This window comes from Heterocephalus glaber, unplaced genomic scaffold (assembly GCF_053883595.1).
Source record: "Heterocephalus glaber isolate CG9 unplaced genomic scaffold, H.glaber_assembly_v1.0 deba00001773, whole genome shotgun sequence".
Classification (NCBI taxonomy): domain Eukaryota; kingdom Metazoa; phylum Chordata; class Mammalia; order Rodentia; family Bathyergidae; genus Heterocephalus; species Heterocephalus glaber.
The window spans coordinates 6,024,438-6,050,907 of record NW_028258463.1 but is presented as its reverse complement, the minus strand read 5'-3'; the positions used below and the strand labels follow the sequence as shown (position 1 = coordinate 6,050,907).

At 47.3% G+C, this 26,470-nt stretch overlaps 2 protein-coding genes and 1 pseudogene across 9 annotated transcripts in view; 2 read left to right on the top strand and 1 right to left on the bottom strand.

The window, feature by feature from the left end:
• Positions 1-4,261, bottom strand: part of Spag9 (sperm associated antigen 9) — a 117,084-nt gene extending 112,823 nt beyond the window's left edge. For all 6 annotated transcript variants that reach the window (XM_087202603.1, XM_087202605.1, XM_087202604.1 and 3 more), the window contains exon 1: positions 3,805-4,261. In XM_087202603.1, coding sequence (XP_087058729.1) covers positions 3,805-4,107 — 303 coding nt within the window. In that variant the 5' untranslated portion in view covers positions 4,108-4,261. The remainder of the gene's footprint in view (positions 1-3,804) is intronic.
• Positions 4,262-4,475: 214 nt separating this feature from the next.
• LOC101723532 (nucleoside diphosphate kinase B) overlaps positions 4,476-26,470 on the top strand; it is a 35,252-nt gene continuing 13,257 nt past the window's right edge. Inside the window, exons 1-2 of one of the 2 annotated variants that reach the window (XM_021240128.2) lie at positions 4,476-5,060; positions 9,037-9,511. The gene's annotated coding sequence lies outside the window, so the exon portion shown is untranslated. The remainder of the gene's footprint in view (positions 5,061-9,036; positions 9,512-26,470) is intronic. The other variant, XM_013077663.3, reaches the window with a different exon arrangement.
• Positions 5,685-26,390, top strand: LOC101709572 (arf-GAP with dual PH domain-containing protein 2 pseudogene; annotated as a pseudogene). Its single transcript, XR_015447709.1, has 2 exons — positions 5,685-5,723; positions 17,885-26,390. The product of XR_015447709.1 is annotated as an arf-GAP with dual PH domain-containing protein 2 pseudogene (transcript).

Sequence of the window (26,470 nt, the reverse complement as noted above, 5' to 3'; positions counted from 1 at the left end):
CTCACTGTGTAGTGCAGGCTGACCTCAAACTCACAGCAATCCTCCTGCCTCAGCCTCCCAAATCTTGAGTTTACATACGTGTGCCACTATGCCCAGCCCTAGAGCCCTTTGTAAAAGAAAAAATTTTTTGGTACTGGGGATCAAACATGGGACCTCAGGGGCCGGGGATTTAGCTCAGTGGTTTCACCGCCTACTGTGCAACCACAAGGACCCGAGTTCAATCCCTGGTACCCCCCCAAAAATAAAATAAAATTAAAAAGTTGTGGTAACAAACTCAGGACCTTGCACTTTTGAGGCAGGCGGGGGAACCACTGAAGTAAATCCCCGGCCCCCTTTGTAAAATTTTTATTTTGAGACAGAGTCTTGCTAAGTTGCTGAGGCTAACTTCAAAGTTGGAATCCTCCTGCCTCCATCTCCTGGGATCACAGATGTACATTACCATACCTGCCTTCTTCAGATCCTTTTGTATACAAATTTTTATTTTTTTAAAAAATCACGAATTTGAAAACAAATTACTCAGTAGATTCACAGGGCTTACTGTATATAGAAGAAACCAAAGGCCTTGCTGAAAAAGAGCAGTTTGAACTGAGCAGAAAGTGAAGATAGGGCTGGCCAGGTGAACCTGAGGAAAAAAAATCTGGAGTGAGGGAACAGCCCAGGCAAAGGCAGGTGGCAGGGAGCCCTGAGAGGGGAGCGGTGGAGAGATGACCATTTTTTTTTTTTTTTGACGAGCTTCTTGATCAGCATTTGAAACCGTCCAAATCTGTCTAAAAATCAGCCTTCCTTTAGGTGGTTTGCCACTGTTTTGTTTTAGGTACTGAGGATGAAACCCAGAGCTTCTTTCTCAAAGGCCAGACTAGCACTTTACCACTGAGCTACATGCCCACTATGTAGTTCAGGCTGGCCTCAAACTCGAAGCAATCCTCTGGCCTCAGCCTCCTGACCACAGTACTACAGGCGTGCGCTACCATGCCCAGAAAGACCTTTTTTTAAAAAAAAAAATCTTGGCCTGGCATGGTAGCACATGCCTGTAGTCCCAGCGCTCAGGAGGCTGAGGCCAGAGGATTGTCGTAAGTTCAAGGCCAGCCTGAACTACAGTGAGACCTTGCTTCAGAAAAAAAAGAAAATAAAATTTAAAAAATAAAAACAAGGTCTTGCTATGAAGTTCAAACTGGCCTTGAATTCAGGGAATCCTCCTGCCACAGCCTCCTGAGTGCTAGGATTACAGGTATGTGGCACCATGCCCAGCCCCAAGAATTTTTTTTTTTTGGTAGTGGGAATCAAACTCAGGACCTTCCGCTTGTGAGGCAGGTGCGGTGCCACTGAGCTAAATCCCCGGCCCCTCCAAGAATATTTTTAAGTATCACCAAAACAGCACACTAGGGCCACGGATGTAGCTCAGCGCCACAGCACTCACCTGGGGAGGTCCTGAGTTTGATTGCTGGTAACAAAAAAAAAAGAAAAAGAAAGAAAACCAGCACACTAACTCCATATGAAAACTCAAAATAAAAGAAAAACAGTGTATTCAAATTAAGTCCTATCATTATAATAAAGATTATACTTCTGACTCCTTACTGACAGTTCCTGTGCACAAGAGATTATAGTGCCTAACAGACTTCTGTGACATCCTCACCATTTATATACCCCCTGGATTTCCACAAAGGTGCTCAGTTTACTCTGTACTTGTGATTCCCATGCCTTCAATTACTTCTGCTATAAGCACCCTGAGGCATTTTGGCTATAATAGCAGACTTCCAGTCTCTATGTTAAAGGCACAAAACACAGAAAATTAAACAGAACTCACTCTGCATATTGAATTAAAAGACTGAATTGCTGGGTGCAGGCTAAACTTGGTTCATGATCTCGCATGAAGACTGAGAATGAAGCGGTTTTATGGTTGGGATCTGAGAGTTAGTTCCTCTAGCATCTCATCAATGTTCCCAATTCTCATGTCATGACCCCCGCCCAAAGGTTTCACAGATGTGGCTGAAAAATCAACAACTACAAAGAAAGTCACTGGATAATCTGCTTTTTTAAAAAAGCATTTATTTATTTATTTATTTATTTAGGTACCAGGGATCAAACCTTGCCCTTTTGAGGACAGAACCACTGGGCTAAATCTCGACCCCAAAAGCATTTACTTTTTAATTTTTTTCCACTACCAGGAATCAAACTCAGGATCCTGAACTTGCAAGACAGGCGCAGTGCCACTGAGCTAAATCCCCGGCCCTAAGAAATTAATTTTGAAAAAAAAGAAAGTATACAAAACTCAGAGTCCAGCAGTTAGTTTTGCTTTCTGATTCTGCAACCTGTGGCAGATGGTTTCTTTGGCACGTGTGACCCTGGCATTCTGCCCATGTTTACACGGCTGACAGGAGTTTAAAGGTGGAGGGAGGCTTTCTTTTGCCAGAGGCGACAGTCTCCACTGGGTCTGCTCTCTCCCGTGTCCATCCACACAAGGGCCTGTACCCGGGAGAACAAGCAGCCATCTCAGAAATAGCTCTCGCCCTGTTCTATAAACAGCGCTAATAAACTAATGGAAATTGTGTTCCAGGCTTCATTTGTTTTTTCGACCCTTCCGGCCCTATATATTTGGAAATATTCTTGAAATAGTCAATTTTGTTTGGCAAATTCAAGGGCATTCCTTTGATACCACTGGATCCCAAAGTCAGAACTAAAAATCGTTTCTATAATCAAGCTTAAAAAGAACACTTTAACTGGGTGCAAAGGAATACTACATGTGACAAAACAAGAAGTTTAAATGGTGTTATCATTTAATGTTAGGAAATGAGCTGCTAAAGAGAGCTCGCATCCTGAAAACTTTTTAAGTATTTTTTGAAAACTAAAACGCGATTGCTTCGAAAGTATTCAGCCTCCTTCAAACCTAGCCAGGTGTGCTAGACCCCAGGAATCAAAGACAAACGGGACACTTCTTCGCCTGCCTTAGATCAGTTGTACACCATCAATGCCATCTCAGCCTGAAAACTAAAGTCTCGGACTCTCTGGAGAAACCAAGGACCTATCACTCACACCTCGGGGCTCTGAAAGGTTCACAGATTGCAGGTGAGAGCGCCGAGGTCACTGCTCGGGTGTTGGAGTAAACAGCCGGCCCAGTGCACCTCCGAGCTGCACTCTGAGACGCAGACTGGGACGGGAGAAATGTGGAGACTGTCACCCACACCTCCTCAACCCCGCCCCCAGTCCTCTTGCCAAACCGAGGGTTTGGGAAGGGAACTGTCCAAGGTTACCACCTGACTTGGAGTTATGCCTCGGTGTGGGGTGCCAATAAAATAACAGCATGCCCAGTCTGTCTACGGAGCCTCGATGTACACCCGCTGAGCGTTGAAGAGCTAAGCAAGGCACACAGGACATTTAAGACCTCCTCGACGGGATGCCAACGTCAAGAAGAAACTGACCGAAAGAGGGAGATGTCTAACTTCCCAAAGCGGCAGCAACCCCCTGCGAAGGTACAGTACTGGGACCGGCAGAAGTTCTACGTCCAGGACCAAGTGCCCCCTCCCCAGCGGTAAAAGTTTGAGCAGCCGCCCGCCTATCCTCCCGCGGTCGGAAACTTCCCTCAACAACAAGGAGCAACCAGACACCCCGAGTCCCCGCCCTCGGCAGGCCCCAGGTGCCCTCCTGCCAGGCTGTCGCCTCCTGCCCGGGCCTCGCCTCCCACCTCGCCCTTGCTCCAGGCCGGGCTCCCCGTGTCTCTGGGCTCAGGCCGGGTGGGGGTAACCCAGCCTGGGCCCGCGCTCCCCGAGGCCCGACCGGGCCGCGACCCCGCGTCGCCGCCGGCCTCACCTCCTCGGCGTGCTTGCGCAGCGCCTTCTCCCGTTCGTACTGGGTGATGAGCTGCTCGTTGTCGTCCCGCAGCAGCTCAAGCTCCACCTGGTGCTCCTGGTCCTGCGCGAACACCGAGTCCAGGTTCTCCAGCACAGCCACCACGAGTGGCATCAGTTCCTTGACCACCTCCTCGTCGTAGCGCCCAATGAGCCGCTCGAACTCGCGGTAGATGGAGCCGGCCAGGCCGGACACCCGCTCTGACATCACGGCCCCGGAGCCGCCGGGCTCCTCCTGGTACACCACACCATCCTCCAGCTCCATGGTGGCGGGCGGCCCGGGGCGTCGCCGGCGGAGGGGTGGCACGGGCCGCTCGGGACCGGCCGGGGCCGCGGCGGAGACTGGGACTGGGGCTGGGGCTGGGGCTGGGCCCGGCGGGGCGGGGGCCGGGACTGAAGGAGGGGAGGGGTGGGGTGAGCGCACTCACCCCAAGCGCCGCTGCACCAACTGCCGGGGCGGCCGGGCCGCGCGCGCTACGCGTCACCCGCGGGGCGGGGCGAGCACCGCCTAGGCCCGGGGGGCGGGGCCCCGCGGGAGGCCGGGCGCGGCCGGGGGCAAGGCTATGCGCCAGCCAGCGCCGGCGGGGGGAGGCTGTGACGTCGACATCCGGCGCCGCGCGACTCGCGCGACGCAAAGGGGAAAAGCTTCGCGCTGAGGGTGGAGAGAAGTGTCACCCCGACGCTGGGTTTGGTGGACGATCCCGGAAGGAGAGGGAGTGGTTCTGGAAGAGGGACTAGCTGTCCAGGACTAACGTAGCCAATCTTAATTTTTTTTTTTTTTTTTTTACAGCTCGCAAAGCTCTTTCTTGTTTAATCGTCACAGTAGGCGTGGTGTAGTAGGCCCTTGATTCTCGGACAAAGAAACCAGGCCCAGAAAAGTTGTGGTTGACTGAAGGTCACGCAGTTAGCACTGGAAAAAGACTGATTCGGGCCTTACAGAAAGATGGAAAACAGCAAGGGAGGGGAAACACCCATAACGGGGAGAGGGTCTGCCCGAGTGAAAGGTGGTCTCAAGTAGAATGGTACCATTCTGGGTTAGGAGGACTAAGGATTGCCTAAAGCCGGAAGTGCAAAGCATTCTGGAGAAGGGAAGATCTGTAACGCCATATCTTGAATTTCCTCAAACGCTGAGTTTTTCCTGCTCCCGGCCAGCTTGGGAGAGGAATTCCCAGTCTCCAGCCACCACCCTCTCCCTTGATCTTGAGGAAGGTGGAGCGGGTAAGTAGGAGGTTGAATAGTAGAGGAAGGGGGTGGAGTCAGTCGGGTGAATAAATCCCATGATTTGTGAGGTCGCCGCTGCCAGGCAGAGCGTCACGTGTGTGGAATGACACAACACCCAAGCCCAAGATGAGCTGAGTCAAGGATCACTTCCCAGAGCTCTCCTGTAGAATCCGAAAATGGGGCTGAGGACACTCCCAGAAGCCCCTTTGCTCTGCCACAGGTGACTCAGGAGTTAGCTGGCCCCGACTCATCTTAGAAGGCAGGATTTTAAATAAACAAGGAGCTAGTGAATTGGTCACCCTTGGGATCATAAATACGCTCAACTGGGTGTTTACAAGTTCAGGTTCTGTCTTTTCAAGCATGAACTGGGAGCCAGAAGTGGCACACCTGTCATTCCAGCACTTGGGAGGCAGAGGCGGGGTATCTCCAGGAGTTGGAGTATGAAGCTTGGGCTCCATAGCTAGCCAGACCCTGTTTCAAAAACAAAAGCGGGAACTGGGCCAGGGTGAAGACATACTCCTATAATTCCAGCTACCCCAAGCCTGAGCCAGAATAAAGGCAGGTTTGAACCCAGCCTGGGCAATTTAGCAAGACCCTGTCTCAAAATAAAAGGGGCTAGGGATGTACTTCAGCGCTCTCTGGGTTCAGTTCCCAGTCCAGGTGGGTTTGTGGGTTGAACCAGTCCCCCAGAGTTTCCCACCCTTGGCCCACGTGGAAACCAACAAAAGGAGTATGGAGGTCGGGCGAGAGCCAGCCTATAAACTCAGAAAGACTAGGATGAAAATAAGTCAGAGAGTGGAAAGGACTGCACCTGTGTCACCCTCACCTCGAATCACCGCTGCTTTGTGTGTCTGGGTTACAGGAATGCCAGCCAGCTGGTTGGGTGGGAGCCTCAAATGTCTTCATAAACACATTTGAAAGATGGAAAAATTCTTATCTTCCTTGTAATGGCACATGCGCGTGCCTGTCTGTAATCACATACTCTGGGAGGCTTTTGCAGGAGCATCGGAAGTTCAAGCCCAGCCTGGGCAATTTAGCAACGTAGTAAGACTCTGCTTCAGAATAAAAATTAAAAAGGACTGGGAACATAGCTCAGTGATAGGGTGCTTACCTAGCACACAAGGCCCTAGGTTCAAGTCCCAGTGGTCCAGGGGGATCCTGGCTCTGAATATCTTCTTTTTCTGAGTGCTGTCACTCAGGCTCCTACTTTCTTGGCAGTCACAAAAGCAAGAAAACTTAAGGCAGTGCTTTACTTTGTATTTGCACAATATTTTCATACACATCAGGAAATTTAGAGGGAACAAAAGTTGATTTTCAAGTATGAGGTTACAATTAAGTCTTTTTTTTTTTTTTTTTTTGGTACCAGGGATCAAACTCGGGTCCTTGTGCTTGCGCAGCAGGCGACGAAACCACCGAGCTAAATCCCTGGCCCAGATTAAGTCTTCATAATAAGTATGCTTGTTTAGGTATAATTCAACATTGAAAAGTGTAAAAAATATATTTATGTCTTGACTTTAAGCCTCTGGTAGCTATCAGAGGTCACAGTTTAAAACTCAGGCTGGGGTATATCTCAGTGGTAGAGCACTTGGTTAGCGTGCATGAGACCCTGGGTTCAGTCCCCAGCACTGCAAAAAATAGTAATAATAATTAAATTAAGCTAAATATCCATGAACCACTGAAGGGATAAACAGAATGTGGTATGTGCATACAAAGAAATTATTCAGCCGAAAAAGTACGTGCTACCATGTGAATGAGCCTTGGAAATACTATGCTCAGTGAAAGAGTCTTGAAGGACCCTGGACATGAAATGTGCAGAAGAGCCAGATCTATCAAGACGCTAAGTGAATTGGTGGTTGCCTGGGTTTAGGAGGCACAAGGGGAAATGGAAATGATACAGGAAGCATGTGAGAACTTGCTTTAGTGATGATGGAAATTAAAACTGAAGCAACAGCACAAATTATAGGCAAAAGCTTTGCGACAAAAGAGAAAACAGGAAGGGGCTTCGCCTGACAAGAAATGCTGAAGGGGGAACGGGTCTGACAGATCAGACTGGCTGGCCCATCAGAAGAATTGGGGGCGGGGGATTTCGCTCAGTGCCCCTGCCTGCCTCACAAGGGCAAGGTCCCAAGTTCAATCCCCAGCACCAAAAAAAAAAAAAAAAAAAAAGAATCAGAAGAATGAGGCTAGCTTTTAAAAGGATCACCAGAATTGGGGGGGGGGGGTGATTTGAGACAAAGTCTCCCTTATGTAATTCAGACTTTAACTCACTGCGTAGCCCAGGCTGGCCTAAAACTCATGGAGATCCTCCTGCCTTAGCCTCCAGAGCACTAGGATTACAAGCCTGTGCCACCAGAGCCTGCTAGAGTCGTAATTTTCCATTGACTCATAAGTAGGATTTTTTTGTTGCAAGACTTCTTCCTTGTGTTGTAGGGGCTTTCCTTCCTGGGCAGGATATGTATTAGTGGCAGCAGTTTGCACCTTTGGAGAAGCCATGGCAGCCACCCAACTGTTAGAGCACACTTAGTCCTTGCAGTAAGAGTAGGAGAATAAAGGGGGGTACATTCCATACTCTTACCAGGGAAGGATGGGGGAAAGACACGGTTTCCCTTTTAATAGGTAACAGTGGCACAATACCTGCTTCACAAGTGCAAGGTCCTGACTTCGATCCCCGGTACAAGAAAGGAAAAACTTTGACCCTTTTAATAGGTAACAGGTATGGATTAAGGCCCACAAATCCCTGTCTTTTGTCTGCATGAGGTCCCTGTCCTATTTCAGAAGTGATTTTTCCCAGACATGGTGCTGCACACCTGTAATCCCAGCATCTGGTAGTCTGAGGCAGGAGGATTACAAATTTGAGCCCAGCCTGGACAAGTTAAGTGATGTACGGAGACCCTATCTCAAAATAATAGAAAAGGGCTGGAAGGCAGCTCAATGGGAGGCCCTGGGCTCAATCCTCAGTACAACAAAAACAAAGTGGTTGCTACTGGGTTTGGGGTTGTTTGGGGGGCTAATGAAAATGTTCTAAACTGATGGAAGTAAATACATGACTCAGTCAATACACTGAAAGTTACTATATGTTACACTTTGTATTCATGAATTGTGTGGTATGTGAGTTACATAGCAATAGAGCTATTAAAAATAAAGCTTATGGGTATAATAACTTTAAAGGGAAGCACATAACTCCATGTGATAGAGTAGAAAGAAAATGATCTTTAAATCGAGAAGTTTGTAGCCGGGCGTGATGACCCACACTGGTGATCCCAGCAGATGGGAGGCTGAGGCAGGAGGATCAGAGTGAGTTCAAGGACTACATAGCAAGACCTTGTCTCAAAAAAAAAAAATTGAGAAGCTTGTATTCTAGGTTGAACTGGTCATTTTGAACAATTTAGGCCAGAAACAAAAATTGTAAGTGGTTACATTTACCTACCAGGTGCAACCACTGCAAAAAAGGACCATGAGCCTTAGTTCCCTTGTCTACATACAGAGGGAGGTTGTCAGAGTCTGTAAAGGCTTCCTGGCACTCAATCCTGATTCTCATCTGCAGGTGGGAGTATTACAGAGCAGATGGGGCCCAAAGACTGATCCGGCTGGTCAGTTCCTAGTTAAGTAGATGGTGAGACACCTCCTCTACTCATCTGGCCAGATAGGTACCCAGTTCCCGTCTCTGAGCCACCAGGACTGAGGTTATCCTGACAGACTAAGAGTTGTGGAAAAACAGGTCACACTGTGGACTTCCAAGTGTTTATTTTTTATTCCTAAGGGGAAGGAAATTCCATTTCAAGAGATCCCTTGGCCTTGCAGAAATAGGGAAGGCAGTGATGGTGCAGCAGGCAGGAGGCGTCCAGGGCAGGAAGGGCGGACCCTCTTCCTAAACACAATAACTGTAATCACTGAGAGGCCGAAATGATTGGTCCTGTTGTTCCTCAGCCTTCTGGAACCATTATAGTTGTATCTGTTTTCTGGTTTCACACAGGAAGGCTTCCTTAACCTGGGGAGAGAGAATCGCTGAAAGACGAAAAGAACAGAGGAACTGGGAGCCTAAGGCAGGAGGACCACTGGAAGTTCAAGGCCAGTCTGGGCTACGTAGTGAGACTGTTTCAAAATGAAGGAAGGAAGGGAGAGAGACAGAAGAGAAGATGATAGGTCCTGTGAAGACAAGTGGTTCGTGTCTCCATCGTAGAGTCCCACTGTTGGGCAAAGTAGAGCAGCTCAGTGCCATAGCCAAGTGGTACTGCCCAGCGTTACATCTCTGAGGCACAGCTGAGTGTTACAGCTAAGTGTTACAGCTCTGGGTCACGGCTATCAAAATCTGAAGACTCGAGAATCCGATGGTCACTTGAAAAGGTGGAGAAAAAACTTTAGTAAGCCAGCAAGCTCAAAAGAGTTCATACTGAATAGTCTGAGCTCCCTACCAGAAATGAGAGCCTCCTTATGTAAGGATCTACAGGGTAGGTGAGCATGCTCACTAAAGGCGGGGGTGGGGTGGGGTTAAAGAACATTCCTGTGAGGGGGCGGAGCTTAACATTCCTGAAAGGTCACACAGTTCAGTCACAAAACATTTTGATACATTGAGCAGGAGCACTTGCCCAGTTGCACAAACTGTTACATTTCTGGAACAAAACATTTTGGGTGGGGGAAAAAAACCCATGGAGCCAAGGCAAGGGCCTGTCTTGTTGTATAGTATTCCTGTATACCCCTCGATTCCAGGATCCTGAAGGGTGCCAGAGGGTTATTCTGAGTCCTTGATTTTTTCCTTTGAAAGCCTTTTTGGTGCTGCTGTTTTCTTTTCAGTGCTGGGGAGCCAGCCCAGGCCTTGCACCTGCTAAACAATCGCAGTACCATTGAGCTTCCCTAGCCCCCCAAACAGTCTTTAAATAGACTTCATTGGCGACGACATTGCAAGTCCATTCTAGTTAGCAAATTAATTTTGCCACACTTTTTTTTTTGGTACTGGGGATTGAACTCAGGACCTTGCACTTGTGAGGCAGGCAGCGGCACCACTGAGCTAAATCCCCAGCCCTTTCCCACACTTATTAACAGTCATACTTGAAAAGGAATGGAGGGGAGAAGAAAACATGTAATTTTTCTAAATGCCAGTTAGTTTGTGTATGTGATTTGGGGGAAAGATAGCAGTGACCCAAAACATCACTCCTCAGTTCTTTAAGAATTTGGTGCAATTCAGCCAACATTTGATGCCTTTTGTTTTTATTTTTTTATGAGTCTTGCCATGCCATGGTTTTAAACTTTTGATCCTCCTGCCTCGGCCTCCCAAGTGCTGAGATGACAGGCATGTGCCACCACACCCAGCTGCTTGATGCCCTGTTAAGAACAAGTCATATGCTAGAACCAAGGTCAAGATGAATCAAGCACTGTGCTCGCCCACCAGGCAAGCAGTCTAGGAAGGGTTGCAGAGTATAAGTGGGTCTGCAGAGCGAAAGTGCACCTGCAAAGATCAGAGGTGGTGAAGAAAACCAACAGCCTGCTCTGTCAGGAGGGCTTGAGATGAAGGCCTCCTGGAGGATCTGCCAAGAGGAACATCATCTAGGCTAGATTTGCAGGTTAAACCACGTCATGATTCAGCTAAGCAGATAAAATATAATTGATTTCTTTAGTCTAAACCTAAGGTGGTAGGAAGCTGAGGCAGGAGGATAACTGTGGGTTCAAGGCCAGCCTGAAGTACATAGTGAGACCCTGTCTCCAAAAAATAAATAAAGGTAACCTAATTTCTGAGCAAATACACATAGTTCAAAGGAAAACTGGGTGCAAAGTGATGATTGAAACACCCCCTTTAGATCATGAGGAGCCTCTTTTAGATAATGCTGAGAGCCAGGTGTGGTGGCCCACACCTCTAATCCCAGCACTCAAGAGGCTGAACCAGGAGGATCTCAGCAAATTCAAAACCAGCCTGGGCTACATAGTTCAAGGCTAGCCTGAACTACATAGTGAGACCCCCGTCTGGAAAAACAAACCAACAAAAAAATCTGCTAAGTATAAGTGAGGCCCTGGATTTGATCCCAACAACGCACAATAATAAGCCCGAGCCTTTCCAAGCCCCTCTGGTGCTCTTCCTCCTCGAGAATATGGGGAGCAGCATGGCTTCCACCACCTGATCACAGTGGATAGGATGCGTGAGGCCTTTAGCTCCAAGTCCTGACCAGCATGCTTCTGTCTCTATTTCCTTGCTCTCCTGGTCTCTGAATGTCCAGCTGGCCCACAAAGTTGAAGTTTGCAACAGCCATGGGGCCCTGTATTGCACCCCCAACACCAAAATAAAAAAGGGAAATTTATTTTTTATTTTGGTACCAGGGCTCAAACTCAGGACTCTGCGCTTGGGAGGCAGGGGGTGGAACCGCTGAGCTAAATCCCCGGCCCTAAAAAGGGAAATTTAAAAAAAGTTGAAGTCTTGGGCTACGGGAAGTGAGAATCCTTCTCCCAGCAAGGCTCCCTCTGCCACTGCGTGAGAGGCAGCTGGGGTGTGGGTGTGAGGGGTTCCTCCAGGTGGCCTTCCCTGCCCAAGCCACCACTGCCCACCCACCTCTGGGTTCCCATTCCACACCCGGAAAGCCACACCCCACCTCCGGGCAAGAAGGTGCATGTTTTCTGAGTTTGTGTGGGGTGGAGGCCTCAATAAGATGGTAGGGTTCTCAATTTGGTTTTGTTTGGTTTTTGTTTTTTGAGACAGTGAGTCACTATGTAGTTCGGTTTGGCCTCAAACTCAAGGCGATACTCCTGCCTCTGCCTCCTGGGTGCTGGGATTATAGGTATCTGCCACCATCTGTAGCTAATATTGTATTTTTTATTGTGAGGCAAATTCTTGCTGAATTGCTGGGCTGGAATTCGCAGTTCTTCTGCCCCAGCCCCTCTAGAGTATGGGAATTACTGGTATGTGCCACCACACCTGGCTCTCTGCTTGCTTGCTTTCTCTCTTTCTTTCTTTTTTTTTTTTTTTTTTTGTACCGGGGATCGAACTCAGGACCTTGCACTTTGGAAGCAGGTGGTGGAACCATTGAGCTAAATCCCCAGCCCTCAGCATTATTTTCGTTGTCCAGCATGCTTCCTCTCTCTCGGTTGGACAAAGCCTGTGATTGTTACATATCTGTAACAGTTTTATTTTCCTCATTCCTGTTCTCCTTGCCACACCCACCTCATGCTACCGATCTTCTAGCCAGAAAAATAAGGCCGAAATCCCATACATTCTTCCTCCATCCCAACGTTCTTCCTCCATCCGAACGTCAATATCCCAGTTAATTTTTTTTCTTTTCTTTTTGCTGCACTGGAATTGGGCCCAGGGCTTTCCCATTTGCTATTTTTAGAAGTTGACTGAGAGGAACTCACAAATTCCTGGCTTCGGTCAATGAGTAAATGGTGGAACCACTACTTAACGTAGCTAATTCAGGAAGGAAAGCAGCTCTTTTATATAAAATAATGAATTTCTCTTGGACCAGTTTTCTTTGGAGGAGGATTGTTTGTTTATTCTTTGGCTTTTCGAGACAGGGTCTCTTTATGTCTTTAGGCCGGCCTTGAACTCAAGGCGATCCTCCTGCCTCAGCCTCCCATGTGTTGGGATTATAGGTGTGCACCCCACACCCAGCTTCTTGGACACTTGATTTGAGATACTTCTGAACTGGCTCTCAAAAGAAAGACAGTGGCTGGACAAGCCATTCAAAGTCACTAATGTACGAATGTAGTCAGTATTGCTGGTTTATAATACTCCTAGGAAAAATTATGAAACACGTGACCCACTATTTACCTTTGTATTTTGTTTAGCCCACTGTTTTCTACAAATAGCTATTTGAAATCAGTCTCCCTAAAGGGATAGGAATTTTATTGGGTAAGGAACAGAAACCTGAGCTAATAATAGAATTTCGGTCACTTTCTCAGGAAGGCAGATGGGGAGGGGCTAGGGTCAGAAAGAACGTAGGCGTCCCGGTGTGGCAGCTGTGCCTGTAGTCCCCGCCACTTGGGAGGCTGATGTGGGACGATCTCAGAGACCAGGAGTTTGAGGCCAGGCTGGGTGATATAGGGAGACTGCATCTCAAAAACACAAAACGGTGCCGGGGATTTAGCTCAGTGATGCTGTGCCTGCCTCGAAAGCACAGGGTCCTGAGTTCGATCCCTGGTACTGGAACAACGGGAAAAAAAAATTCCCCTCCCCCTCAAAAAAAGAATTTAAGGCCGGGGATTTAGCTCAGTGGTTTCGCTGCTTGCTGCCAAGTGCAAGGACTCGAGTTCGATCTCCGGTACAAAAAAAAAAAAAAAAGAATTTAAGTGTTTTCTTCCCCCAACTGTTCTTCCATTACAAGGAGGCAGGTCTAAAGAGGGAGAGGCTGTGAAATGGAAACGGAATGAGGATGATAGCCCCAAGGGTGGGGAGTAGAAAACAGAGAGTCCAGGAAGTAAGAAAGAATCCCCAAAAGCATTACAGAGACTGCCTTTTTGTTGTTGTTTGTTTGAGACAGTCTCGCTACATGGCCGCCCAGGGTGGCCTGGAACTCGTGGTGATCCTGTGCCTCAGCCTCCCACTTGCTGGGATGACAGGCCCGCGCCGCCACGCCTGGCAGAAAGGCTACTTTAAAACAAGGCCAGGCTTTCCTCACTGTGGTCCCCATGTAACCATGTATGAAAATGACTCAGCTCCTCTCCTCCAGCGGCTTATTTTTAGCAGGGGTGACAGAGCCAGTTGAAAACCTAAGCATAGGACCCGTTATGTTACCAGCCAGAAGCCTCACACATCAGACCCGAGGGACGAATTCTCGTTTATTATTTCAGTTTAGCATGTGTGCTCCAAGCGGCAGTGGGGAGGCTGCCTGCTTCAAGCTCTGTATTGGCTTTGTCCTTGTCCCTTCCTGGGGACCAGCGACGTCCACATCGGGAAGCCCTTTAGCCAGCGAGGAGGGGAACCCCAGGCCCTCACTGTACAGCTGAGGTCACCTGTGAGCTCACAGTGCCCCAGTCCGACTCACTGCTTCACATTCCTAAATCACAAGCCAAATAACAAGCCTGGCGTGTTGGTGCTCACCTGTAATCCCAGGCCTCGGGAGGCTGAGGCAGGAGGATTGCTGAGAGTCTGAGGACAGCCTCAAAAAAAGAAGGAGAAGGAGAAGAAGAAGTAGTTAAATAATCACATCTGATCAATAGGCAGCGTTGGTCCCAGCTGACATTCCAGTCCAGTGTGGTGTTCATTTTGCACATAAGATGTTGGGCCCAGAATAGCCACCTAAGGCTCAGGTGTAGAAGTGCAGTCCCAGCATTCACACCGGTGCTCTGAGTGGGATTTGTGGGAAGTGACTGGCACCGTCAGCTCTGCCTCATCAGGACCTTGTGCCTCCATGTGCTCACAGCACCTAGAGGAGGAAGCAGGCCCAGGAGTGTGGTGGCCCTGACAGGGCACCTTCTGGCCCAGGCCTGTCCTCGCTTTACTTCGCTTCCTCATCCCTCCCTGCACAACTTCCTCCCCATCGTGACACTCTGCCTCACTGCAGGCCCACCACAACGGGCCTGTGACACACGGACAAGGCCTCTGAGCCAGGAGCCAAAATAAAGCTTCCCTCCCCCTCGCTGATTTCCTCAAGTGCTTTGTCACAGCCATGGAAAGATGACACAGAAGGGAGACTATTTCGTTGTTCATTATCAAATTAGCAGAAACCTAGACCCAAAGGGATGTATTCTCTGCTGCTCGGTGAAAACTTGCTCTGTAGCCCTGGCTGGCCTGGAATTCTGCATCCTCCTGCCTCAGCCTCCTGAGGGCTGGGATTACATGTGTGCACCACCACCAGGCCTGGGTCCTATGAGCATCCTTCTTATCCCAAGTCATTGTCTCAAAGCCACACCCAGCACATCTGAGGCAGGGTCTCCAGTTTCTCAGAAGGATCATTCTTCCTCTCCCTTCTCCTCTTTCTCCTCCTCCTTCTCCTCCTGCTCCTCTTCTTCCTGCTCTCCTCCTTCTTCTTCCTGTACTTATTCTTCCCCTTCTTCTCCCCCTCCTTTTTCTTCTTCTTCCTCTTGTCGTCCTCCTCTTTCTCTTTCTCCTTCCTCTACCTTCTTGCCCTCCTGCTCTCCCTCTCCTCCTTCTCCCCTCCTTCTTTTTTGCAGTACCGCAGATTAATGCAGGACCTTGCACTGAGCTACATCCTCAGCTTTTCTTTCTTTCATCTTTTTTTTTTTTGGTACCAGGTATCGAACTCAGAACCTTGAGCTTTCGAGGCAGGGGCAGCATCACTGAGCTAAATCCCCAGCTCTCTGTTTTTCATCTTTAACAAGATCTCCCTAAGTTGCCAAGGCTGAACTTGAACTTTTGATCTTCCTGCCTCAGCATTTTCTATTTATTTTACTTACTTATTTATTTATTTATTTATTTATTTTTGCCGTACCAGGGATTGAACTCAGGATCTTGCTCTTGTGAGGCAGGCACAGTGCCACCGAGTTGATTCCCCGGCCCTCAGCATTTTCTTCTTTTTTTTTTTTAAGAGTAGGAAAAGCATTTTCTTCTTAAAGCTGATGCAGTGGACTTTTGTCCCATTAACCTTGCAAGGCCATGTTCTGAGGAAAGTGGCCTGGCTGAAGAGGCGACTAAAAGCTTTGACATGAGGAGAAAGTCTGAAAGTCTAAAGTAACTGGACATGATTACCCCATGGAAGAGAAGCTGCTGAAGAGATTATAATCAAAGCTATGAAGAAGTATATTGATCTCAAAATAAGAATTTTTTTGCTAGGTGTGGTGCTGCACACCTGTAATCTTAGTGCTCAGGAGGCTGAGGCAGGAGGATCGCCATGAGTTCGAGGCCAGCCTGGGCTATATAGTGAGTTCCAGGCCAGCTGGAACTACATAATGAAACCCTGTCTCAAAAAGAAAAAAAATTGTGTGTGTGTGTGTGTGTGTGTGTGTGTGTAACTGTGATTGAGCCCAGGACCTTGTACTGAGCTACATCTTCAACCCTTTTTATTTTGAGACACGGTCTCCCTAGGTAGTGCAGGCTGTCCTCTTACTCATGGTCTTTCTGCCTCAGCCTTCTGAGTGCTGGCATTACAGGCATGGACCATTAAACCTGGCAATTTTGTCTTTGATGAGGCTGATTTTACAGTGTGTTTAATTAAAAAGAAAAGCATGACATTAATGTTGGTTCAATCACAAGCTGTGGGAGGAAGACCTCTTTCTCCCAGGGATCCCTCAGTGCCTTTCCCAGAGGTCTTTGCACCTGCCTTGTGTCACTCCATGCTGGGGAAGAGAGTGGAGCAGGAAGGGCTGCTGTGCCTGGCTTCCAGAGGCTTTGTTCAACCTGCCTTTACCCCTTCAGTGCTTCCTCTGTCTTCTCCTTTCATCACCCCTTTCCAGAGAAAGAGGCTCCTCCTTTTAACCCCAGTTACAGAAGGTGCAGAGGGTCTTCCCGGGGAGCGCCTGTTGCATGTTTAGGTGGGGGAGAGGTTAGCAAGTGCCTTGGTGAGGTTGGCAGGTTAGAGAAGCAGTCTGCCCTGTGGTGGGAGGGGAAACACCAAAGAACAGAACTTGGTAAGCTCTTGTGAGTGCTTTTAGAGGTGGGAGGCTGAAGTCCAAGGTACAAGAGGATGGCTTGTGACCAGTCCTGGAAAAGAAAGGGCTGCAGTGAGTGTGTGAAGTATTAAGAGAAAGAGGCACCCTGACCAAGTGGGATTCATCCCAGGGGTGCAAGGATGGTTCAACATCCATAAATCAGTAAATGTAATACACTATATTAACAGAGTCAAGGACAAAAACCATATAATCATGTCAATAGGTGCAGAAAAAGCATTCAACAAAATCTAACACCCATTCATGATAAAAACGCTACAGAAAATTGGAATAGAAGGTCTTTATCTCAAGCTAATAAAGGCTAGCTATGAAAAACCAACAACTGGGTGGGGAATTTAGCTCAGTGGTTTCGCTGCCTGCCTCACAAATGCAAGGACCCGAGTTCGATCCCTGGTACCAAAAAAACCAAGAAAAACCAACAGCCAACATCATACTAAATGGTCAAAAACTGAAAACCTTCACACTAAAATCAGGAACAAGACAAGGATGTCCACTATCACCACTCCTGTTCAACATAGTTCTGGAAACGTCAGTCACAGCAATTAGAAAAGAGAAAGAAATAAAAGGAATAAAGATAAGAAAGGAAGAAGTTAAACTGTCACTATTTGCTGACGATATGATACTCTACATAGAAGACCCAAAAAATTCTGCCAAAAGACTTCTAGACTTAATTGACAGATTCAGTAGAGTAGCTGGATACAAGGTCAACACTCAAAAATCCTTAGCCTTCTCATACACAAATAACAGACTCACTGAGCGAGAAATTAAGGAAACAATTCCTTTCACAATATCATCCAAAAAAAAGAAATATCTAGGGATCAATTTAACCAAGAAGACAAAAGACCTCTACACTGAAAACTATAGCACTCTGAAAAAAAGAGGTGGAAGAGGATATAAGAAAATGGAAAGACATCCCTTGCACCTGGGTATGAAGAACCAACATAGTGAAAATGGCCATACTTCCAAAACTACTATACAGATTCAATGCAGGGCTGGGGATTTAGCTCAGTGGTTTCGTTGCCTGCTGTGCAAGTGGAAGGACCCGAGTTCAATCACCAGTAACAACAACAACAAAAAAATTGTGAACAGATTCAATGCAATCCCGATTGAAATCCCAACAGAATATTTCACAGAACTAGAGAAAACAATCCAAAAATTCATTTGGAACCAGAAGAGACCTAGAATAGCAAAAGCAATTCTAGGCAACAGAGAAATGACAAGAGGTATCACAATCCTCAACTTGAAACTATACTACAAAGCTACTGTGATAAAAACAGCATGGTGAGGGCTGTGGGGGCAGAGCTGGTCCTGGGCAGCCAAGGCGGGGAGGCAGAGGGCTGGCCACGGGCGATGGAGAGCACACCAAGAAGCAGCTGCTGGAGCCGCTGCACGCCGGCAACGCACGCTGCGCCGACTGCAGGCGCAGGATCCTGACTGGGCCTCTTACAACCTGGGAATCTTCATCTGTCTGCGCTGCTCCGGCGTCCACGGCAACTTCCCCGAGATCAGCAAAGTCAAATCCATGCGGCTTGACATCTGGGAAGACAGCATTGTGGAGTTTATGATTCACAATGGAAACCTCCGTGTGAAGGCCAAGTTCAAAGCCAGAGTCCCAGCCTTCTACTACATCCTCCAGGCCAGTGACTGCTCGGTCTTAAAGCAGCAATGGATTCCAGCTAAGTATGAGAGACAGGAGTTTATGGCTGATGGGAAACCGCTCTCCCGGCCAGGTAACCGAGAAGGAATCCGGTGGAACTGGGGCAGGGACAACGGCACAGTACCTGAGGAGGAGGTTCGTCTGCTGGTGAAAGAAGGGCTCCTTAGGTACTACACCAAAGAGCAAGGTAAAAGCCCAAAGCTGTCATCAGTATCAAGGACTTGAATGCCGCTTTCAAGACGGAGACGATAGTGTACCCCATGGGGTGCAGATCTCCTACGGGAGAGAGAGCCACCCTCGGAACCTGTTCCTGTACCAGGAGAGCGGGATGAGATCCTGGACTGGTTCAACGCCCTCCGAGCAGCCCGTCTGCAATACCTAAAAATGGCCTTTCCTGACCTCCCAGAGGCAGAGCTCGTGGCCCTCATCACCAGGAACTACCTCAAACAAGGCTTCTTGGAGAAGACTGGTTCAAAGCAGAGAGACGCTTTCAAGAAAAGGTGGTTTGCCTTGATCCCCAGGACCAGAGGCTGCTCTATTATAAGAACCCCCTGGATGCCTTCGAGCAGGGCCAGGTTTTTCCTGGGAGCAAGGAGCTAAGGATGCGAAGTACTTGGAGAGCTGCCCAAGCGCATCCGAGGAAGTCGCTGGAAAGCCAGCCTCACCATCGTGGCCCCGCATCGGAGATTCGGCCTCACCTGCCCCGGCGAGAAGGAGCAGCGGGAATGGCTGGAGAGTTTGCAGGATGACCTTTCCCGCCCCTTGACGCCCCTCCACCTCCCCGGGGCACCCACAGAAAGTGGGCGCAGCAACAGTGACCTTTGGCTGAGGAGCTGGCTGGCCACCTGGGATGAAGGAGAAGTTCTTACTCTGCCCCTCATGCCCAGCAAGAGTCCCCGAAGGCTGCAGCCGCCCCCGGCAGTGAACTGTGCACAGACCGAAGCTTCCTGCTCCCTGGGCCTTCCGCACTGCCCAGATTTGGGGAGCTAAGGCTCCGGTACAGAGATGAACACCTGCCCCCCCTCCCTGCCCCCACCACACCCAGGCTTGAGGCATCCTGAAGGCCCAGCACTTCCTCAAATCTGAAATAGGCGCATTGAAAGGAAGGGCCACCCACAGCATTGTCCAAATGGCATCTTGCCACCTCCCCTCCAAAGTAAAAGTTCAGTCTGAATCTAGTCATGAGGAATATAGACAAACACAAATTCACATTAGGCAATTCTGCTAAACAACTAGCCTGGACTCTTCAAAGATATAGTTTGGAAATTTTAGATGAAAAGGACTAAGGAGTGGCAATCAGATGCAATTCACAGTTCCTGGTTGGATCCTGGATTTTAAAAACAACACCAACCGTAGGCCTGGTGCAGTGTGTATGCCTGAAATCCCAGCACTTTGGGAGGCTGAGACAGGCAAATGGCCAAGTTTGAGCCTAGCTTGGGCAACTTAGCAAGACTTTGTCTTAAAATTTAAAAATAAAAATAAGGGGCTAGGGATATAGCTCAGTGTGAAGGCCGCCAGTTCAATCCCCACTACTGCAAAAAACAAAGAGCTATAGAGGATATGACTGAGATGATGGAAGAAATATAAATATGGCTGTATATTGGCTAGCAATACTGTAAGGCTGTGATAATCATGCTGTGTTTGTATGGGAGAACTGCTCCTGAGGTAAAATGTAGTGATACCTACAACCAATTTTTAAATTGTTCAACAAAACCTAAGTGTATATTTACATTTTTTTTTTTTTGGTACCAGGGATCAAACTCGGGTCCTTGCGCTTGCGAGGCAGGTGGCAGAACCACTGAGCTAAATCCCTAGCCCTGTATATATACATTTTTAATGAACAGAGTATATGTGTGTATATACATACATATATAAAGATTATATATGGGGAGAGAGAGAACCACTGTGTAAAGTGTTAGTAACTGATGAATCTAGATGAAGTATATGTGGACATTTATTTTCCTATTCATGCAAATTTTATACAGATTTAAAAGTTTTCATATTAAAAAGTTGAGAAAAAATGTTTTAAATTTAAAAAAAAAAACCCGAAACCCAGCATGGCACTGGCAAAGAAACAGACCTGAGGATCAGTGGAATAGATTAGAAGATACAGAAACAACTCCAGACATACTCAGCTACCTCATCTTTGAGAAAGGAGCCAACCATCCTCACTGGAGGAAAGATAGCCTATTTAATAAATGGTGTTGGAAAAACTGGATTTCAACTTGCCAAAAATTAAAACTAGACCCCTATCTTTCACCAAGCACTAAACTAAAATTGAAATGAATTAAAGATCTAAGTATTAAAACAGAAACACTAAACTTGGTGGAAGAAAACTTACGTAGACCTCTTGAAGACATTGGCATAGGAAAAGATTTTATGAACAAATCTTCAGTAGCACAGGAACTAGCACAAAGAATCAACAACTGGGATCTCATCTTATTAAGAAGCTTCTGAACTGCAAGAGAAACCACCAAAAGAGCTAGGAGACAACCTACAATGTGGGAAAAAATTTTTATCAGCTGTTCCTCAAAGGTCTACTGTCTAGAATATATAAAGAACTCAAAAAAATCAGACCCCCCCAAATAGAAAGACCCAGTTCAAAAATGGCCATCTGAAATGAACAGACATTTCTCACACAAAGAAGTAAAAGCAGCAAATAAACATGTGAAAAAATGTTCAACATCACTGGTCATTCGAGGGATGCAGATGAAAACAACACTGTGATTCCACCTCACCCCAGAAAGAACGACTGCTATCAAGAAATCAACCAATAACAAATTCTGGCAGGGATGTGGGGAGAAAGGAACCCTTCTCCATTGTTGGTGGGAGTGCAGACTGGTGCAACCACTGTGGAAATCAGTATGGAGATACCTCAAAGAACTAGGACTAGAGGTCCCATTTGACCCAGCTATTCCCCTGCTGGGGATCTTCCCCAAAGAATTAAAAGAATCATACCACAGCGATATATGTGCACCCATGTTTATAGCGGCACAGTTTCTAATAGGTGAAACTTGGAAACAGCCCAATTGCCCATCAACTGGAGACTGGATAAAAAGGATGGTTTTTTTTTTAATAAAATGGAGTACTACTCAGCCATAAAGAATGAGAAACTAGAGACATTTATAGCTAAATGGATGCACATTGAGGCCATACTCTTTAAGTGAAATAAATAGGACACACATGTAAATCCTGAGTAGTTTCTCTAGGTGTGAGAAACTGAAAGTGTAAATAAGGTTCAAATGGTATAATTGACAATGTGAAATAGGAAGAAAAGGTCTAAAGGAGTTGGGGAAGTGGGAAGGGTAGGGGCAGGGAAAGAAGGGAAAAGAAAAAATATGAGAAAAGGAAAAAATGGAAACAAAGTCTCTGTAAATAGAGAAGGGTGGAGGGGGTGAAGGGAGGGCAGGGGAACGGGGAAAAATTAAGAACTAAGATGCATCATGTAAAGGTACAAGATCCCAAAGAGGAATGTAACTATTTTATACCTAAAATGTACCAATAAACTTAATGAAAAAATATACATATATTTGAAAAAAGACAGGAACAGACACACCTGACCTGCTAAGAGGCCGTATCTAGACCCTTGATCTGCAGTATATTCCTGTAACCTTCATTTTAAAAGGTCCTTTAGAGAGATGACAATTTTTACAACACTCATCTCAGGAACATAGAACGAATTATAATCACTGCCACTTTCTCTTAAGATTTGCAAAGAAAAAAGTAAGGGAAGCAAATGCACAATTAAAATAGAAGGGACAGTGAGTGAACAAGTCCTACCAAAGATGACAGAAGGGGCAGGGAGTCCCTCTGGGTGCTCACTCACTAAATGCTCATTTATTCCATTTACTGAAAAAAGCAACTACTGTAAATAATTCAGCTCTCTTAGAGAAGGACCTTCCCCATAATTCAACCGAATGCTGTCTTATCATGATGTTCTGAAGTCTAACAGCTACCAAAGCAAATAAAAATTATCATGTTCTTAAAAAAAAGAGAGAGAGAAAGAGGCAAAGACATTTCCAGCTTGAAGAGCTCACGTGCTCCCTCTAGACCTGACTCCCAAGGACTGAGGCAGGGCCGTCCCACTACTTTTGGTCTTTGGGCTGGGAGGAGAAGTGATTGTCACCTCCAGGCCGAGTGGACCATTTGAGAACAACTGCGTGATGCCTGCAGCCCTCTCTGCCCTGTGCTGGTGGCTTAGACTTTGTGCCGAGGCGGCACAACCAAGTGTCTGGAAGAACCAGGCTCCCAGGGGCACAGTGGGGGGGAAGTGATGTTGTTCAGGCTGGCCTGGAACTCATGGTGATCCTCCCGGCTCAGGAAGCGGGAGAGATGGTCAAGGCCCTTATGGAGAAATCATCGATAGTATTAGAATCATCATTCATAAATAAGAGCAGAAAACACAGGGCGCCCAAGGAATGCAATACAGTTGAGTAGAAAGAGAAAAGATGATTGCTGTTGTTTGAGTTGTGTCATGACTGTCAAGGTCTCATTCTGCCAGGAAAGTATGATTTCTGACGACCTCGCCGCCTGTGGTACAATGTGGTGGCTGAGCTCTGAAGCCCGGCGCAGTGGCACACATCTATGATCCCAGCTACTCAGGAGGCTGAGCCAGGAGGACTGGATATTCTGGGCCAGCCTGGGTGACATAGGGAGACCGGTGTCTCAAAAGAAGAAACAAACAAAACAAGGGGTGCAATTATTATTATTATTATTTTTGGTATCAGGGATCGAACTCGGGACCTTGCGCTTGCGAGGCAGGCGGCGGAAACACCAAGCTAAATCCCCAGCCTGGGGGTGCAATTTTTAAAGCTCCCTATGCCTCAGTTGCTCCGTGTGTGAAAAAAGATTAAGTAGTACCCAGCTCATGTGCTGTCACATCAGACTGAGTCCCTCAGCAGTCCCTTTCCCTGGTCAGGAGATAATGCAGGTCCCCCAGAGCTTTCTGCCTCCCTGGCTCCCACAGGAAAATAATAATAATAATAAAAAAATAAAAAAATAAAAGTTCTAGGGATATAGTGGAAACCTCCCGGCCACTCACTCCAGACCCCACCAGTCTCTCCGGAGCTTTCCTCCTCTTGACCTTCTTTGTCCCTTGGAATTCATTCTTTGATATTGGGGGACAGGAACTCGGGGCATCTGACACCCAGCAGGCTGGAGTTATTTTTCTTTTTTCTTTTTCTTTTTTTGGTACAGGGGATTGAACTTGGGTCCTTGCACTTGTGCAGCAGGAGGCAAAACCACTGAGCTAAATCCCTGGCCCCCTTTCTTTTTTTCTTCTGAGACAGGGTCTTGCTTTGTGGTTGAGGGTGGCCTTGAACTCACAGCAATCCTCCTGTCTCAGCCTCCTAAGTGCTAGGACAGCAGGCATGGGCCACCACGGCTGGCTCTTACAGCGTTCTGATTTGCATTGGAGAAACACTTGCCCGTGGAAGCCTGGACTGGAGTGTAGGGATGGGAAAGCAAGGTGAGGCTGGGACCCTATAATCAGGACGGCTTCTAGGAAGAGAGGGGCCTTCCTGTTTCCTGGTGGCCAGCGAAAGAAAACCTGCCTCTAACAGATCTCCAGCTAGTTTTCGTGGTGGTGTGAGAAGCACTGGTACAGAGGACTGGAACCACTAAACAAGCTCTGAAGACACCTCTGCTGGCCAGGCGTGGTGGTCCGACGTCACAGTCTTACATTCTCTGACTCGTATTGTGTATTTATAGTTTCATGCAGTTTTGGGGAGTTGCTGGGGGTTGAACCCATGGCTTATGCTAGGCAAGCACTATACCATTATGCCCCCAGCTCCCCCCTTTTTTTTTTGGTACCAGGGATCAAACTTGGGACCTTTTGCTTGTGAGGCAGGCAGCAGAACCACTGAGCTAAATCCCTGGCCCAAAAAAATGTATTTTGAGACAAGATTTCACTAAATTGCCTAGCTTTGAATTTTCTTTTTCTTTTCTTTTTGTTTTTTGAGACAGGATCTCACTATGTAGTTGAGGCTGGTCTTGAATTCACTGTGTAGACCAGGTTGGCCTTGAATTTATAGTGATCCTCCTGCCTCAGCTTCCCAAGTAAATAACTCTGTCATACTATACTGGAATTACAGGTTTGAGCTACCACACCTGGATGGTTTGGAACTTTAGATCCTCCTGCCTCAGCCTCCTGAGTAGCTGGGATACAGGGGTGTGCCACTACAAATTTATCTATATGTACCTTCATGTAATTGCTACTTCAATCAAGATATAGAACCATCACCATGAGACTTCCTTGTGACACCCCTCTGTGGGTGCATATAGGTCCCCTCCCCTGCCTATAACTCCTGGAAAGGATTAATCTATTCTCTAGCTATAAGATTTTGTTATTTCAGGGCCGGGGATTTAGCTCAATGGTTTCGCCACCTGCTGCGCAAGCGCAAGGACCCGAGTTTTATGCCTGGTAACAAAAAAAACCCAAACAAACCATTTTGTTATTTCAGGAATGTTATCTAGCCAGGCATGGTGGTGCATGCCGGTGATCCCAGCCCTGAGGAGGCTGAGGCAGGAGGATCCCTGTGAGTTCAAGGCCACATGGGCTATAAGGTGAGACCCTATTCAAAAAAAAAAAAAAAAGAATGTTATCTAGGAGGTGTAGCTCAGGGGTGGAGTACACACTTAGCATGGGTGAAGCCCTGGGATTGATCCCTAGCAACACACATGTTATATAAGTGAAATAATATTAAGTGTTTTGCAAGTTTTTTAGGACAGGGTCTCCCTATGTGGCTCAAGTTGGCCTTGAACTCCTTTCTCAGGCGGTCCTCCTGCCTCAGCCTCCTGAGTAGCTGGGACCACAGGGACAAGTCGTAGCTTTTTTTCAATCAGTATAATTCCTTTGAAATCTATCCAAGGCGTTGCATGTGTCGGTTGGTCGGTTGTTCTTTTCTTGTTGAGTAATGTTCTACGGCAGAGTGTTCCATGCTGAGGCATTTGTGTTGTCCCTAGGCTTTGGCTATTGCACATAAAGGTGCCATGAACGTTTATGCAGAGGTTTTTTTGTGTGTGTGAACAGAAGTTCTTATTGCTTTGGAATAAATGTCCAAGAGTACTACTGCTGGGTCATATGGTAAGCACATGTTTTGTTCTGTAAGAAATTGTCAAACTTTTTCAGAATGGGTGTATAATTTTACATTCCCACAGTAATGTGGATCCAGTTTATCTTATGACAGCATTTGGTATTATTACTATTTTCTGGTTTTGTTTTTTTTGGTACCGGGGATTGAACTCAGGATCTTGTGCTTGCCAGGCAGGCACGGTGCCACTGAGCTAAATGCCCGGTCCTCCCTTCTGTTTCTTTTTTGAGACAGGGTCTCGCTATGTAGTCCAAGCTGGCCTCAAACTAGGTGATTCTCCTGCCTCAGCCTCCTGAATGCTGGGACTACAGGCATGCTTTAATTTAGCATTCTGATAGGTATGTAGTGCTATGTTATTGTGATTTCAATTTGCATTTCCCTAACAGTTAATGATGTTGAGCACATCTACATGTGTTTGTCATCTGTATGTTCTCTGTCTCTGTTTTTGTACCGAGGATCGAACTCAGGACCTTGTGTTTGTGAGGCAGGCACATCGCCACTGAGCTAAATCCCCAGCCCTTCTCTGTCTCTTTTTTAGGAAGGACAATGTCTCCCTACTTAGCCCAGGCTGGCCATGTACTGAAATTTGAGATCCTCCTGCCTCAGCCTCCCAAACTGGGATTACAGGTGGGCACAACCATGCCTGGCTCCAAACGTGTTTCCTCCCGCAGTGTATTCTCGGCTTTCAGATAATCACCACGTTTTCCCCTCACTTCCTGCAGGTCTATTCCACTATCAAATCCTCTGAGAGTCCCATACCCACCTCATTCCCCACATCTCCTCTCCTAGCGCTGACATAACAGCGCCAATTCCGTGTTAATTTGCATCCTCGCCTCCTGCTCGTCCTCACCCTCTACCCAGCCAGCAGCTCCTAGCGAGCATGCTGCCTCGTCCCCAGGGCCTGCAGTAGCGCCTGGCACATACATAAGAGGTCCCCAGTAAATTATTTATTGCTTGATTGGCAGAATAGAATGAATAAACGTGAACCCAGAGCCAGTTTTATTTCTAGGTCAGGCGCTTGTTTCAAGTTTATGCAAAGTGTGAGCGCCATCTCTTGGGAAGCCAGTTCCGGAAATGAGTCAGGGCCCTTAAGGACAGGGGAAAAAGAAGAGATG